Raw genomic sequence first — 17533 nt, 5'->3', positions numbered from 1 at the left:
TTCGTAGCACTCAGTCACCGTAAGCTTTTATTGTTACACTTATATTCAAATGCTGCGATGTTTCTTCATGTCTACATAATAAAATTCCATTATTATCAATTATGTCTAATGATGGGTCATACAGGAACCTGTGCAATCTAACCTCTGGCTGTCTTCTCCCAGTTCACAACCTTCTCCAAATAGGCAAATTCGTGACTCCAAGTTTTCCTCAAGCTCTGTCCTCCACCATCCCTCCTCTGTCTCAAACAGAAGAAACCATTTTTGATTCAGGAACACTAACGACAAGGCTCTGAAGTGACCTATGTTTTTCCCTGTGTGGGGTTTGAGAGAAGTTGACCAAAGTAAGTCATATTTTATAGGGAAAATAAACTGGACTTCTTGGTGGCCCGGATAAAAGAGGGAGAAAAGAAGAAATGATGATTTCTAAACTTAAATCTGGAATGCCTGGGCCTGGGGCGATGCCATTTGTTGGAAAACCTGGAGAAGATAAGGTTCTGAATGATAATTAATAAAGACATCTGTATTAGTTAGGTTTGGTTTGAAATGCAGTCAGATATTCAAGTAGATTTGGTAAGTAAGCAGTTGAATATGTGAGTCTGGGGTTTGGGGAATGGTCAGGACTTATGGATATAAAACTGAGGGTCATGACTATAGGGGGCAGTGGAGATAACTTTGAGGAAGCTCTGGGGACCAGTAGCATCTAGAGACCAACTAGAGGAAGAGAAACCTGCTAAACATGGACATGTGGGTTCCCTCACTTGATACCTGCTTGAAGTTAAGTGCTGTCTTATTTATCTTTGTGTCTAGTGGTGTTTGTCGTACACATTTTCAATAATGCTTGTTGAACTCATTTTAATTCTACAAGCAAAGAATGATGCCTCTCAGAAGTCTCCCACGCATGCACTTTAATGATTTGGCAACACTTGCAAAACAAGCACAAAGGACAACTCCAGCACCTAATTTAGGGGGGGATATTGGGGGACAGTTCCATGGCTACTGGAGACAGGCGTATTCTCCCTGTCCCTTAACTCTTCCCTCTCCCCTCTCTCCGGGGACACATCCAAAAGGCAAGGCCCCAGTGCGCAGGGGGTGGGTGGCAGAAAGCCCAGGATCCCAGCATGGTCCTCAAGGCTGAATACCAGGGGTCTTGAGAGAGAAGCAGCTGCCTGAACATATGTGTGATCAGTAGGAATTCCCCTTAGTCCTGGGCTGAAGCACATCTATGTACGCAATACTCAATTTCTGTAAGGCTGCATGGGTAACTTTCTCTAGTATCTTGTCATGTTTTTTCCATTGAATTTTCAAAAATATATATTTCTTTATTGATTTCAGAGAGGAAGGAAGAAGGAAGAGAGAGAAACATCAATGATGAGAGAGAATCATTGATCGACTGCCTCCTGCACGCCCCCTACTGGGGATTGAGCCTGCAACCCAGGCATGTGCCCTTGGCCAGAATCGAACCTGGGACCCTTCAGTCCGCAGGCTGACGCTCTATCCACTGAGCCAAGCCGGCTAGGGCTCCATTGACTTTGGTAGGTTAGTATTGATATTTTTCTAACCTGCTTTGTTTCTGTGAAACATTTAAGAATTTGTAAAGCAAGACCATCCCTCTTTATTTCTCTCCTTTTGCTGCTGTTCTGATTAAGCCTTCATTATCCTCCACCTTAGCAAGTTCAATAGGCAGGCTCCCTCCCTCCATTCTCTGCCCACTCTGCCACTAGAATAACCACACCAAAGCACTGCTCTGTTATGCCATCCACCTGCCCAGAACTTCAACAGAGTCCCCATTTTTATTGAAAAAAAAAAAAGATTCCAAAATTCTCAGGTTGGCATCCCAGGTCTCCCACAATTGGAAATTTCCAGGCAACGTTTTCAACATTAGTGCCCACAAATCATATCTTAGGTTGTAATGAATCAAGCCCCCGTTTTAACCACAAAATAGTTACTGTGCTTTCTATTTGCTGTAGCTCAGCACCTGCCATTTCTTTCATCCAGGATGCTTCACCTGTTTCTCCATCTGTTAACATCCTACTTGCTCCTCAAGTGCAGCCTTATTCAGGGAGCTTTTCTTATTCCATTCCAAGAAGAAATCTTATCTATACCCTGAGACAACTGTTTATTTTTTAAAGGCAGTTATCAAATAGATGATGATGATGATGATGATGATGATGATGATATAGACGGATAGATAAATAGATAATATAGAGGTTTTGTTGAGTTGTTGTTTTTTTGCCTTGAAACTCTTATTTTCAATTTCAACATGTTGTGCCTAGCATAGCATATAGAAGGAACTCTAACAATATTGACTGAATGAATGTGAGTGACCCAATTAACCCAGTATAAAATTATCCTCACTTCTCACAGTGTATTTATTTATTGTATAATTCTAGGTCTTTATAGAAATGTCTTAAAGTTGGGGCTCTTTATGGGGTGATCATGAGGTCTTCACATAGGTGACTTCCTTTTACAAATACTAATTAAATACCTGGTATGTGCCAGGACTTATGATGGATACTGAGAAGCAAGTAGTAAGTAAGAACAACACATTTCTGTCCTCACCAAGTTTACAGTTTCATGGTGGTGACCACAATTAAACAAGAAGGGCACATAATAACTTAGGGGGTGTTTCCAGGAGGAACTGATGTGGAAGCTGAGACCTGAAAGAGTCCTAAACGCCAGTCAAACTACACTGTGTGTGTGGCAGGGTGTGAGGAGGAGGACATAAGGGAGGATCATGTGAGGAGGCTGGGCAGAGGCTGGAGAAGAGAAAATAGAATAGGAAAAGTCCTATGGGAAGGGAGCAAGAATCAGCCAATTAAAAGACATTCCTTATGGTTAGAATATAAGTGAGTGAAATGGAGGCAGAAAGGCGAGGAGAATGGGCAGGGTTAGACATAAAGAGCACTCTGAGACGTGAAAGATACATTCACGGGTCTTTGAAGGATTTTAAGCAGAGCACTGATGTGATCAGACTGGCCCTTTGGAAAGATCACTGGAAATTCATGTGCGGAGTGAACAGGAGATAGTGGAGACAAGAACCCTCCCGAGGAGACTCATAGAGGCAGCTCAGGCTGAGAGTGACTGTCAGGCACCCGCCCAGGTCTCTGCCACAGCAGTAACGGCTGTCTCTTCCCAGGGCTTCCAGGGCAGCGGCTAAGGAGACCTTACCAAGGACCACCACGCAGTAGATGCTGAAACATCGCACTCCGGGATAAGAAACAGGAACATGGCAGCACCCGTGTGAAAGGACTTAAAAACCAACAGACTCCATTTAGAAAGGAACAATGTCCAAGAAAGGGCGAAATAAGGGCGAGAAGCCCGAGGCGCTCATTGTCGCCCTTCAAGCTGCCAATGAAGACCTCAGGACCAAGCTCACAGACATCCAGATAGAGCTGCACCAAGAGAAGTCCAAGGTGAGTGAGGCTCCTGAGTCACAGCCCGCAGCGTGGCTCTGACCCAGCTCTTGCCTACTGGCCCCCCTCCGTGGGCTCCTTTCTGCCAATTGCCTTTCTGTACACATGGAGGGTTTCTTGTGTGTGACAGGAGGGAATTGAGCAAGGGATACACAGAAGGTGACAGTAACGTGGTCATGAGACCGATCTCTGCCTGGTTCAGGAAAACAGATAATAGACACGGAGACAATGACCCCAACCACCCCTACCTCCCCTCGACACTTAATAGTTGTTGGCTTGGGCAAGTCCCACCCTTGCCCGCTATAGGGTATCCCTCCTGTGGGATTTAGAGCAGTCTTTCTAAAATGTACCACACCTTGTCACTCAGAACCCTTCAGTGGCTGCCTCTGCCTCCCAGAATCAAAGTGTTTCCTACCAACCACAGGGTATTTCCTGTAGCTCCCTCTGACTCAGTTCCCACATCCCTCCCCTTGATCACTCTGCTCCAGCCTCTTGGAAGAATCAGGAGAGATACCATCACATTGAGGGCCTTTGTTCCTGTTCCTCCCCCGGACAGCTCCAGGCTCCATCCTCACCGCCCTCAGGTGTCAGCTGCATCTGACCACAGTCTCTGACACAGAACATGCCCAGTTACTCCCCAGAGTCTGGCTATTCTTGATTCATTTCCCAGAAAGTTATATATATTTACTTATTGTTTAAATAAATGCCCAGTTACTCCCCCATAGCCTGGCTATTCCTGACTTGTTCCATACAAAATTATATATTTATTTATGTTCTTGTTTCATGCTTATCTTTCCTGAGCCAAGTGCGATCTCTACGAAATCAGAGACTTAATTTACCTCTGAATCCCTAGAGCCCAAACAAATGTCCAGAATGGAAAAGCTCAACATCTCTTTTTTAATGAGTTGAGGAATGAATGAGGGGTGATTTGAGCTGTGATGGGGTTTAACTTAGACAAGTACATAAAGTGATTATGAGGATTAAATGGGAAAGTTCATGTCTCAGAGAGCTGCCAGGCACATAGTAAACTCTCAAAAAATGGTAATAGTAATATTCTCTCTAATATGGTCTACACTGAATCGGTCACTAACTGGACTTAGGAATGTCTCTTTAATTCTCTGCGTCTCATAAATGGATTTGCTAGCACTCACCTCACCAGAGCTGTGTGCATATCACAGGGTCATGGTAGGAGAGCATTTTGAAATTTTCAGCATGGATTGAGGCAGGTCTGCTTCCTGCGAACTGGGCACAACCGTGCCTGCACTACCATGCCTTCTCTAGATAATGCTTTGCTTGGCAGAAACTGTTCTTGATCAAACTGTAGATCACAAACCAACAAATACCCTCACTCTGTTTTATCTCTCTTCTTCCTTGACATGACTATGAAATGTTAATTATTATTTTCCTCCAAATCTATTTCTCCTGTTGCCAGCCATAATAAATATTAGGTCACCCAAAGCCCTTTGCCTCCTGTCTCGGCAAAACCTTAACCTGGGATAAACAAACTCCAATGTAAAATTTGTGAAGGAAATATTTTCGTTCCCATGAAGGTACAAAGAACATGATGTTGTTGTTTTCTTTAAAAAAAAAAAAAATTGTTTGCAAGTCAGAAGACCAAGGCATTTTCTTTATCTCTCTTCGGGGACAAATTTAAGTGTCTCAGTGTCTCCTTCTGTAATTTACATGACTGAACCAATTTCCCCATCTCTGTGTCTTAGAATAACCTGGGGGAACTTATTAAAAATTGAAGTCCCTGGGCCCACATTGGAAGGATTCTGATGAAATAGGTGGAGGGAGGACCACGATTTCCAATTCTAACAAACAGTGCAGACAATCCCCACGCAGGCGGTTCTCCGCCTTCATGTTGACAAACACTCCACTCTGCCGTTCCTCCTCTTCTGACAGCCTGTGAACATTCCCCTGGCTTTAACTTTCCCGGGGGCAACGTCACATTTCAAGAGAGCAGACTCCTTTAATTGTAATCAGGACAGGATGAGGAGCAGCATTCATAGGAGGAGGCGCATTGGCGTGGAGACTGGTAACCGTAGACTGCCACTGATTTACAGAGAACAAACTCAGGAGATTTCAGAGAGGCAGAGGCCCTGAGGGCCCCGCCGCTGCCAATTTCCTACACATTCAAGTCTTTTAAAAGGGGTAACCTGAGCCTGGGCAGGGCTGCCTGTTTATCCAGGACCTGGCACTGGGGTCTAAGTCGAGAAGGTCAGCGTAACCTCCCCTAGCTCTCTGACAAGAGACGGGAAGCCAGCCTCCTGAATAAAGGCACTGCCTTATCCTCCCCTCTGCAGGCTGCCTCCCTGTCTCCCTCTCCTTGGCAGTTAATTACAGTCCCGGCACTGGGGCTAACGCAAAGCCTCCCCGCCTGTCAGCAGCCTTCCCCGAAGAACAAAGGGAATTTCGGGGGCAAACAAGTCATAAAGCAGTTTTATTAAAATAAATAGGCTTGTGCTTCCAAGGCCCCGGCGTGAAGAGAGAGCATATGAAGAGTATCAAGATGCGAACGCTCACTCTCGGTTTGGTTCCCAGACTATGATGATAAAATGGCAGTTTGGCTCCTGGGGAATAGAGAGTGGAAACCTTCGGGGCGATGGGGCATTACTTGTTTTTTTCAGAAAGACGGGTCATTCCATTGACATTTACAGAACACAGTGTGTAGAGAGCAGAGTCATAAATGCTTAGGGCTGATAAGAGAAATAGCTACACTTTGCTGAATGTTCACTGTCTGTCACACGCTGTAATAAACGCAATTTCTCCTGACATAACCCCAGCCCTTTCACTCGGCACCAGAGTGGCCCTGAGCAGACTGTGAAATCCCTCGGTATTTCCTTTCCTCATCTGTCAAATGGGATCGTAGCCGTGTCTGTTTCATAAGGGTGTATCTCTGTGTGTTTGTTTTTGAGCAGTTAGTTTGTGTCAAGCATGTGAGGTGTTTTAATTCATCATCTTGGCGATTTTTAACTTTTTCCATCTCATGGCACATGCATACTAACCGCCAAAATTCTGTGGCACACCACAAAATATATTTTTTGCTGATCTTACAAAAATAGGAGTAATTTTGATTGATTTACAAAAAATAATAGTAATAGTAATTACATATGCATGTCTGACTCTGCTCTCTATACAATGTGTTCTGTAAATGTCAATGGGATGAAGGCACAGTGGGGAGAGCAACAAGCCTGGGCTGCAGGGACAGGGGGGAGTCAGCTGCAAACAGGAGTTTCCACTGTTGGACTAGCCCTTCAGACTGCAAAGCATTCGCATTCTCAGGAGGAGCCTGGGACAAAGGGCGGCAATGACTGTTCTGATGTCACTGAGGAAGAAACCCTTTCACTCATTTGTCCTCGGTGACATGTGAGTGCAGGGGCCTAAATAGGAATGCAGGCTTCCCTAAGGCGATGATTCGGTGCTCTGTGGCTGCTGTCGCACTCTCAGAAAACCAGCACCCTTCTCTATCCTCCAGGGACTGCTTTAGAGCCTCCAGGTTCAGGGCCCAAATTTGGAATGCCGTATTTCTTGCGTTTTCTATCTTTAATTTTGTTTTCAGGAAGCCTACGTGGCTAAAATCAGGACCTGAACAAATAGAATCCTCTGTGCTTCCCCAGGTTGTATAAAATCTCCCTGAGAAGCACCTGCTGCCGCCATTTGTCCCTCCTTGGCATCTGCTGTTTGAGATTTACTTAGCGCCCAGGAAAATCCCCTCTGGCCTACTCTGAGTTTAGACCTCCAGCAACGTCTGATGCAGATCATCCGAACCAAAGCTTTTGTTAGCTTATCTTGCCTTGATAACCTCTCAACCCTCCTTGCCTTTGATGGGACTGTCCGATTTTTAATCCTAGATGTCTAAGGTCCCAGGAGAGCTCACATCACTGCCATCTTGATCTTGGCAGAATTTACACTGGCATTTGGCAAAGGCCAGACTAGAATTGGGACAGAAGAGGAAAATAGTTCTGAGGCTGTGTGAGGTTGTCAGGAATTCCCTTCCTTCTCTCAGAACATAAGCTTTCCCCGCTAAGATTAATTCTCCCTAATGATTATATTTTACATAAAACCTCTCTCGCTGGAAGGGATTTGGGGCTGTATCATCCCAAGCCTGGTCAGTGCTCACCCTCATGCCTGTCCCAGCCCCACCCACTCCTTCTGTAAACACATCATCCAAGTGTCTTCCAAGTTAAGGGTAGGTGCCTCCAATGTCAGGGAACTCAGTGCGTCCTGAGGAAACCCAAGTTTACCTTTGAACATCTATTTATGTTAGTAAAATAGTTATTACAGTCTTAATGCAACAATTATAATGTTAGTCTTATCACGACAATATGGGTACTTACAGTTAGTTATGTTGGTATTTATGTAGCATCGCATAGCAATATTTATAAAAATTATATTGTAGTATCTACCATATATGAATAATTATTCATCTCCCATGTGGGCCAGCCTTTCCAAAGTATGTTGATACCTTATCTAAAGCATTCCTCAGAGCTATATGAGAATGATAGCACCAGTCCTGGTTTACAAACAAGAACACTGGTGAGGCGGCTTGTCCAAAGTTTCAGAGCAAACAGGGAATCTGGGCTCTGACCCAGACCTGACCCCTGACCCACACTGGGCTCTAATCAACCCTCTTTACATGCACTTATGTGGATGGAGACTGTATCTCACTTTTTTTACCTGAAATTCACATGAAACAGACACTACCTACATCACAGAGCTGCCCAGGAGGTTAAATGAATGGAAATGGGTAAAACCTTTTCAAAGGTGCCTGACTAAATGCTCTTATGTAATCCAGCTGAAGTTTTTCTCCATAAAACATTCCCACTAATTAAAAGTGATTCTTTTTCCACTAACTAAATTTTTTCCATTTCAAAGTATTATTATCTTATACTTTTTCATTGTTACATAGGAAAAATTCTTGATCTTTTTGTATACTCATTCTTACAACTTACATCAAGATATTAACATCTACGTCCACCTCTGAACTGGGAGGTCATGGTTCAATTCCAGGGCAGGCCACACGCCTGGGTTGCAGACTCGATCCCCAGTAGGGGGTGTGCAAGAGGCAGCTGATTGATGATTCTCTCTCATCATTGATGTTTCTATCTCTCGCTCCCTCTCCCTTCCTCTCTAAAATCAATAAAAATATGTTTTTTAAAAATATATTAACATCTGTTTCCTTAGTGGTGCAATATGGGCTGCAAAATTTTTCAGAAAATGATGTTTTGTTTTGTTTTGTGATTTCAGAGAGGAAGGGAAAGGGAGAGAGAGAGAGAAATATCAATGATGAGAGAGAATCATTGATCGTCTGCCTCCTGCACACCCCCTGCTGGGGATCCAGTCTGCAACCCAAGCGTGTGCCCTTGACCAGTCAGAACCTGACCCTTCAGTCCGAAGGCTCTATCCACTGAGCCAAACCAAGTAGGGCTCAGAAAATGATTTTACTACAAAATTTTTATTAGCTCTTTTTATCTAAATGTCAGTCACATCCTTTGTATTTCTTTCATAGTGAAACACCTCTCTCAAGCTTTAAAAAAGTCATACCTAGAAAGCCTACCCAAAACTCCAGTTTCCATGACAACCAAAATAAGTTAACATAAAAATACCAAATATAATTCAGTGCCTTTGAATTTTGTTTGGATTCTGTAGATTCATTTAAGTGACCAATATGAAGGCCTACCTGGTTTGGCTCAGCAGATAGAGCGTCAGCCTGCAGACCAAGGGTCCCAGGTTCGATTCCTCTGGTCAAGGGCATGTACCTAGGTTGCAAGCTCCTCCCTGGCCCAGGCCCTAGTCAGGGCTCATGCAGGAGGCAACCAATTGATATATTTCTCTCACATTGATGTTTCTCTCTGTCTTTCCCTCTCTCTTCCACTCTCCCTAAAAATCAATGAAAAAATATTCTCGGGTGAAGAGTAACCCCCCCCCCAAAAAAAAAAAGAAGAAGAAGAAGGCCAGTGTTTGTATTTGCTTTTGTTTTCAAACTAGAATACACAGGGGTGGGCAAAAGTAGGTTAAATTACCAGCCTAAATGATAAATCATAAGTAAGGATTTAAAATAACAACAACAATAAGAAGAAATAATAAACTGTGTTTCTCCTACTCACAACTGTAAACCTACTTTGCCAACCCTATATTTTCCTTGTACCTGTAATTTCCTGTTTTTATTATTCATCTCTACAATTTACACATGAAAGATTAGTGTTTATAATTAGAAATTAATTGCAAAGTGGTACAATCTAATGTATCCACAGAGAATTTGACATAAGTCATTTTAGATTATAAGTATCTCCTCTTATATCCAATAATAATGCCTTACATTTCATAGTACTTTATAGACCAAGCCACTTTCCTATGTCTTATCTAATTTAACCCAAAAAATAACCACTTCATACGTATTGTTAAGTATAGTAAAAGACCCTCAGAAGGATAAAGCAACTTTCTTAGAGACAGCAGGTGGTGGAATTGAAATGCAAACCCAGAATTCCTTACCCTTTGTCCATTTTACTATAGTTTTCCATTATTCTAGGAACAATTGCTAAAATTTCCTTTAGTAATGTGTTACCAGACAGCCCTTGTGGTCATGATGTTATTTCAAATGCCTAATGTAAAAACATCGTGCTGAAATGGAAGATGACTAGTTTCCTATTTTCTGAGCTAAACTTAACATTTTCAAGGGCCTAGATGGAAATCAGTGAAAAACTAGGACCCCTTTTCAAAGAGATTCCTTTTCCATGTAAAAGAAGAATTAGCACACTTTTTCTGTAAAGGCCAAATAGTAAATGCCTCAGGTTTTGTGGGTAATCTCTAAGACTACTCAACAATATTGTAGCCTGAAAGCAGCCACAGGCAACTTGTAAATAAATAGGCATGGCTATGTTCCAATAAAACTTTATTCACAAAAAATAAGGGGCAGGAGAGATTTGGTCCATTTGGCTATAGTTTGCCCACTTGTGAGCTAGAAGATATCCACTTCAGTTCATTCTTAAAAAATGGGGAGGAAAATTTAGGTTGGTCTTATTGGAGGACTGAGAGAAACATCAAGCAGAGGGCAAGTAGGAATTCTTATCTATTAGGGCTATTTCTGTTTCATTCTTATTTTATATAGGTAAGGGATGGATGAGGGGTTGCTCTGGGTAACCCTAGAAACCTGTGTTCTCTAAACTATATACAGGGTATATTATTCTTGCTTCTGATTAGATGGCTAGCCAAGGAGACATATTGGTGTACATTCTTTATTCCCACACACTCTTTTTGGCTTCTTCTTATGTGCTGCCTGGCAGCTACTGTGTAGACAAAGATGAACAGGCTCATTGGCAGCCTTCTAGGAGCTTCCAGTCTGGGTAGGGTAGGGGAGGCTGTGGTGAGGACAGACAAGTGTACAAAAAAAAAAGCACAGCATAAATAAAAATTTGGACAGGAGAAGTAAGAAGGTATTAACAAAGTACACTCAGCCCTGGCCAATGTGGCTCAGTTGGTTGAGCATTATCCCATGTACCAAAAGGTCCCCCGTTTGATTCCTGGTCTGGGTACATGCCCCATTTGCTTGATCCTCAGGGGCGTGCAAGAGGCAGCCTATTGATGTTTCTCTCTTATATCAATGTTTCTCTCTCTCTCCTCCTCCTCCTCTCGCTTCCTCTCTCTCTCTAAAATCTTTTTTTTTTAAGTACACTGAGAAGACAAAGCAGGAGAAATGAGCTTTGTCCTGGATGATCATGGGTAGCATGACCACAGAGGATGACATCTGGCTGGGCCATGTGAATAAGAGGATCCCCGAAGGAGGGAAAGGCAAAACAGGAAGAGGAAACTGTAGGCACATTGGTACAGAAAGGCAGGGCATGTGCTGAAAATAACGAACTCCTCTGTACCCGGAGAGGAAGACGCCAGAGCTAGAAGCCTAACCAAATCTCCTGAGAGCCCCAAGGGCGAGGCTAAGTGTTGGGAGCTTGCTCCACAGTGTAAAGGAGCCCTGGGTGACTTCTGAGCAGGCACATAAGTCAGACCAGAACTAGGCTTTACTCAGAGAGAATCCCCAGCAGTGGGGGGAAAGCTGGGCTCATTAAATGAACCTCCAGGAACCCTAGAGCAGGGCTGTCTGAGAGAAATATAACGCAAGCCACAATGCCAGCCATATATGTGATTTTAAAATTTCTTGTAACCAAAATTTCAAAAGTAAAATGAATTAGTTTTAATAATAGATTTAGTGTAACTTATTTTGCCCCAAATATTAAATTTCGATATGTAATCTATATAAACATGGTTCATGAAATATTTTACCCTACACTAAGTTTTCAAAATGCAGTGTGTATTTTGCACTTAGACCAAGTCTTACTGCAGACTTACGATGTTCCAAGTGCTCAGGGTGGCTAGTGGCCACCACACTGGACTCCTGCTCTAGAGCATCTGAGATAAGAGGCATCCGGGAAGGGACCCTGGTCTAAGCTGGAGGTGAGACCGAAGGACAGTCGTTTGAGGATGCCTGGCTGCTAATTTCGCCAAGTCTCCATGTGCCCTGAGTTCTTTTAGAATAACCAACATGGAAATAATTTCTTTGCCTTTAAAATATAATGTTCATATAACCCGTGGACACAAGACAATGGGGTGGTGAGGGCCTGAGGAGAGAGGACGGGAGCAGGCTGGAAGAACATAGATATAAATGTTCACAAAATGTCATATGGACTTAGAAAATTCTGCTCTAGTTAAAGGTAGGTAAACTGTGAAGGTAAGTAAATCTCAGGGTCCTTACTGAATGATAATGTAAATCTTAACATTTTTCAGCTGAAAAGCCTCTTAACAATTATTTTATGACACCTTCCAATTCTACAAATGGCAGAGACTCACTATCACTCAACTAGATATTACTCCTGAGGCTGCCTGATTCTCCCCCTTTTCCAGGTTACGGGGTGTGTGTGTGTGTGTGTGTGTGTGTGTGCGCGCGCGCCCATGCACACGACAGAGACAAAAAGGAACAAAGACAGGCAGCAGAGATGAGGTGGGGGAAAAGGATGGTGGAACAGGAGCCATGAGGCTTTTTCAAGCTGCAGATGCCATCGCTCCACTCTGATCCACTGAATCAGAGCCGGATTCACAGCCGGATGAAGGCAGTGCTATTGCTAATCTATGAGGAGACCTATATTATTTATTATCATTGGAAATTTAACAAAACACAGATTTTTAAAAACCTGAAAGGTGAAAAGATGAAAAGAAATACTTTATTAAACTACTTGGAGAGTTGGCTTGGGGGGGAGGAAGAGAGGGAAGTAACAGTGGGGATAGAGAAGGGTGCAGAGAGACATCGATGGAGTTTTTTGCCTGGTGTGTGCATATGAAGTTTGGGATGGAGCCAAGTAGCTAAATAAGAGGGGAGGTGGAGGTTATATCACTTGTCTTCATTTGTTTCCTTTCCCCTTAGTAGCAGCATCTTCTCTTCCAAAGAATAAAGAAACATGGAAAATATGTCATAATATTACTTTAGGCACCATTTATTAGTCTGATCATCATGAGCTATGAACTATCTTGAGTCACCGACACTGATCAGTCGCACCTACCCAGGGATGCGTAGTCTACAAAGCTCTCTGGTGTTCCATTTTGAACTCCACTCTGTGGAGGTGAAACCATTGTAGCACCGCTTCCTGATGTCACTGTGCAGGCCCCTCGCCTGGGCATTTGTTCCCATGCACGTTCCCCAGATTCAGCGTTTCTGACAGGCTTCTGGGTGATGCCCGTGCTACTTGCCTGCAGACCACACATCAAATATATAGAAAGGCCCCAGCACATCAGATATTTGTCTGAACAAAGTAACAAAAGCATCCTTGGGTATTTGCTCCTTTTACACACTGTATCCCCAGCTTTAAAGCTGGTGGTCCCCTTCCCTCCCCGCTCCCCGTGGCCTGGAATTTGCAAAGAGCTAAGCGATCACAGGGCCCTCCTCTGTAAATCCTGCCTCGGAGCACACCTTTCCTGTGAGGCGCAGCTCTTTTACCCTCTCGCCTTTCGGCCTTTAGGTATCGAAGCTGGAAAGGGAGAAGACTCAAGAAGTCAAGAGGATCCGGGAGCTGGAGCAGCGCAAGCACACCGTCCTGGTGACCGAGCTCAAAGCCAAGCTCCACGAGGAGAAGATGAAGGAGCTGCAGGCCGTGCGGGAGAGCCTCATCAAGCAGCACGAGCAGGAGATGGCGAGGACAGTGAAGGTGCGGGACGGCGAGATCCAGAGGCTCAAGTCGGCGCTGTGCGCCCTCCGGGACGGCAGCAGCGACAAAGTACGGACAGCGCTCACCATGGAGGCCCGGGAGGAGGCCCGGAAACTGTTCGATGCGGAGCGCATTAAGCTCCTACAGGAAATTGCGGACCTGAAAACGGCCAAGAAGCAGGTGGACGAGGCCCTCAGCAACATGATCCAAGCGGATAAAATCAAGGCCGGGGACCTGAGGAGTGAGCATCAGTCCCACCAGGAAGCCATCTCGAAGATCAAGTGGGAGTCCGAGCGGGATATCCGGAGGCTGGTTAGTAACTCAGTGCAGAGCCGTTCTCTTTCCCGAGGGGGGGGGGGGGGGGGCCAGGGAGCCAGGGGTTTGCTTTATCCGGTGTTTCTTATGAGTGGATTGTAGACAGTGCCCACCTTTTGTCCCGTGTTCTCTCCAAAATACAGGATAGGTCGATAAGCAGGTAGGTAGTAGACAGACAGACAGACAGACACAGTCAAAAGCGTAAAAGATTTTGGGTCACCTTTCTCATAAAAACTGGATTCTTCCAGCCCAGTACACATGGAAAATATCTATTCAATGACTCATGTTTTCTTGGATGTCTATGAAAATATTCTAAATTATGAACGCTTCCAAAATCAGCCTGCTGTCGTGTGCTTCTCATTTGTGAAAACGTTCACAGGGTAAGGAGTGTTCCTATGGCTCTCAAGACGTCTCAAACAAGCAGCCGCTGGGGACATCCCGAGTGATTCACCACTCTTCTCTCTAGGAACTATGCCTAAAAGGAGTGGGTAGAGCTATAACATTCCCAGTCCTGTTTAAAATCGATTTCCCCCCAAATGGGCAGGGGTCACTATAATTTTTAAATTGGATTCATTCCGAAGTAGCTTATTCCTAAGTTTGCTATTACCAAGTTCAAAGACCTACTTCAACCCCTAGAGAGCTCGGTCTTTCTTTTTAATATGTATAACCAAAGCCACTGGTCTCTCACTATGTCAAAAAAATAAAACAAACATCATTATTGTGTGAAAGCTATACTATCCTAGGATGACTTTGTCTAATATTTTAAAAGATGCATTCACATGCATATACTTGGAATGTTCAGCGTTAGTTATATCTTATCAAATTAAACATTACCTGTTAGAATGTACTTTATACTTCTCTCAGAACAATACTTTCTTGGGAAAAATTATACTTCCCCTCTTGTGTCTCCCAATTCTAAGCAATTCTTCCCTAAGAATTCTAATTATGTTCCTTGGATGGTATCTTGAGGATTTCAATTTGAAGTAAAATGTGGTTACCATAGAACATTTTAAAAAAACCCTAAACATGTAATTTTCTTTGTACTGCAATACATTGTGACTGTAAAATGTTGCCTTTGCTACACTTTTTGAATTCTTGACCTGCAATTCATTCTATTGCACTGGCTGACAAAGGAAACCAAACACAGTGTAGAAATACTGGTCTTTCCCCTGCCTTTGATTTTTGAAACAACAGCAGCTGATGATAAAGAATCAGACCCATGAACTCTGGAGTCAGCAGGTAGGTAAATGGAAAGGAAGCTTTACACGAAATATTTTTGGTTTTTGATGGTTTTCAATGTAAAATCTACAAGTACATGTTGATGTGTTGTTTTCTCTATGATGTTTCTTTCACCAGCACACTGATGATGTGAATCCCTCTTAATAACTGTAAAATCTAAGCTACCTGAAGAGTCATTCAAAAATTGGGTATAAACCGAATAACATGGTAAACTTTTTCAGTCATACAGATGCACTTTTCATTTTTATCTTCTTCTTATCCCATTCCTGTCCTCACCCCCAGCTCCATTTTTGGAACTGGAAGGGAGAGAAATAGGAGTAATTCTATATATAATTATATTATATATATAATATTACATATTATATATATAGTTCTATATTATATATGTGTGTGTGTGTATATATATATATATATAAAATATATATAAATTTCCATCCCAACTAAGAAAGGAACTATGGAAAATTCTGTTGTTCAGAGACCACAGTGCATTCTTATAACTATTATACAACAGAGCCTTCACACACTAATTACTGAATATCCTGCAGGAAACCACTTGGGAAAATGCTGGAAATAATCTTGGAGTCAGTAAGGCATAGACTCTAATAGACTGGGCTCTAAAGTCAGAAGACTGAATGTAAAATCAGGCCTCACCAATTAGCCACATGACTCTAACCACATTAACTCTTTGGTACACAGTCATCATCTCTAAAATGGTGATAGCCGAACCTACATAAAAGGATTGTTAATAAAATGAGATAAGGTATGTAAAGCCCTGCGTTTAGTGCCTTGAATGTGGTAAAAGATCAATACATTTCAGTTGTGATGGTGGTGATGATGAGGATGATGATATGAGCGGTAATGGGGTACTTTCCCAGCAAATTGGGTATGATACATCAGCACCAACTAGGAGTATGCATATCTGGAACTGTGGTAAACTGTAAATAACACCATAGATGACAGGTCTGACAAATGAATGTGCTACTCCGTAAAGAATAACATTGCAGTCAATCTTCCAAGAGGAGATAGAAACAAAGACCATGCTTTTATTTCCAAATTAACAGGACAGTTCAATTTCTCAACAAGCTACCAGACGATATCACAGGATCATCTGGTAACTTGGAATTTAGCACAATGGCCACCCAAAATTAATCTAAAAGCCATCATGTGTCTTTGAAGCAATAGCTCACAGATATTTACATATGGGAAATACGTGACTATATAACACAGTTTCTGGCCCCCCCCCCCCGCCGCCCCCCCGCTTATTTTTTGGTCTGAGGAGCAAAGCAAAGAAAGATTTATATAGAGTGATTTGTTATTATAAGGAGACATCTATCTAAAGAGAAGAGTATAATGGTATAATGTTGTTTGTATTAAATGTCTTTTCTCTATCTTCATTTTGAATATTCACACTGGATATAATGAAATGAGGAGAAAGGTTTCACTTGATAGCTATGCTTTCTTCAAAATTTATTTACAGAAATTCACTTCACTTGCCCTCATCCAGGCCTGGCAAAAACATTGAGTCCAATGAAACTCTGAACAATTGGTATCAAATGTTTATAGGCCTTTAGTTGAGAAATATTTCTGAGGCCATGCGCAGACTTAGCAGAAATGAGAGTGAGGATCAATAAGTATATCCCACAGGAGTAGGAGAGAAAGAAGTGCTAATAAAACCAGGTACTTTCCATCCCTATTCTTGTTCCAACCTTGGCTTTCTGACAGGAAGGGTAAAATGGTTGCTAAGAATTGGCTGCTCTGAAACATGGATAGGAATGGAAAGAGCTAGACAACATGAACCATGGAAGGACCTCACTGCAGATTCACAGCCTGGCTGCAAACATACTGGCCTGTGGAGATGACTAGGCTCCTAGGAAGTCTGTAGCTTCTCCAGTTACAAATGACCTACTCCTAGTGGCTACTACTATTTGAACTGAACTAAAAGGTTATCCCCCCCAGAGAGGAGTTGACATCCAAAGTTGTTCTGGGAAACCCTGTAGTGGAATATTTAGTATCTGTCTTTATGAACACCAATGATCCATTTTCAAGTGAGCCTTTTCTTTCCATATTCAACCAACCCAAACTATTTCAAACAACATATAGACTCAAAGCATCTACACAGAACATACGAGAGAGAGAGAGAGAGAGAGAGAGAGAGAGAGAGAGAGAGAGAGAAAGAAAGACTCTCTTTGACTCTTTCATACCTAACTAGCCTAGGATAGTCCTTCATTACACAGCATTGCCTTATTCACGAATCCAATACACTAGTCATACTCATGACTTAGTTATACAGCAATCAGTGGAAAGCAGTTCAACTCAAAGTTGTTGTAAAAATGCATTTCTTTACAGCATGGTTAAATAAAATGTCCTGGGTGT

The 17533-nt window shown here is 42.8% G+C and overlaps 1 protein-coding gene across 3 annotated transcripts in view; it reads left to right on the top strand.

Annotated features, from left to right (window-relative positions):
* JAKMIP2 (janus kinase and microtubule interacting protein 2) overlaps positions 1-17533 on the top strand; it is a 130272-nt gene that overhangs the window by 68179 nt on the left and 44560 nt on the right. For all 3 annotated transcript variants that reach the window (XM_081091220.1, XM_081091219.1, XM_081091218.1), the window contains exons 2-3: positions 3137-3413; positions 13421-13918. In XM_081091220.1, the coding sequence (XP_080947346.1) occupies positions 3285-3413; positions 13421-13918 (627 nt within the window). In that variant the 5' untranslated portion in view covers positions 3137-3284. The remainder of the gene's footprint in view (positions 1-3136; positions 3414-13420; positions 13919-17533) is intronic.

Source organism: Myotis nattereri, assembly GCF_964212035.1.
Source record: "Myotis nattereri genome assembly, chromosome: 5".
Lineage (NCBI taxonomy): Eukaryota > Metazoa > Chordata > Mammalia > Chiroptera > Vespertilionidae > Myotis > Myotis nattereri.
This window is presented reverse-complemented; position numbering and strand designations above follow the sequence as displayed.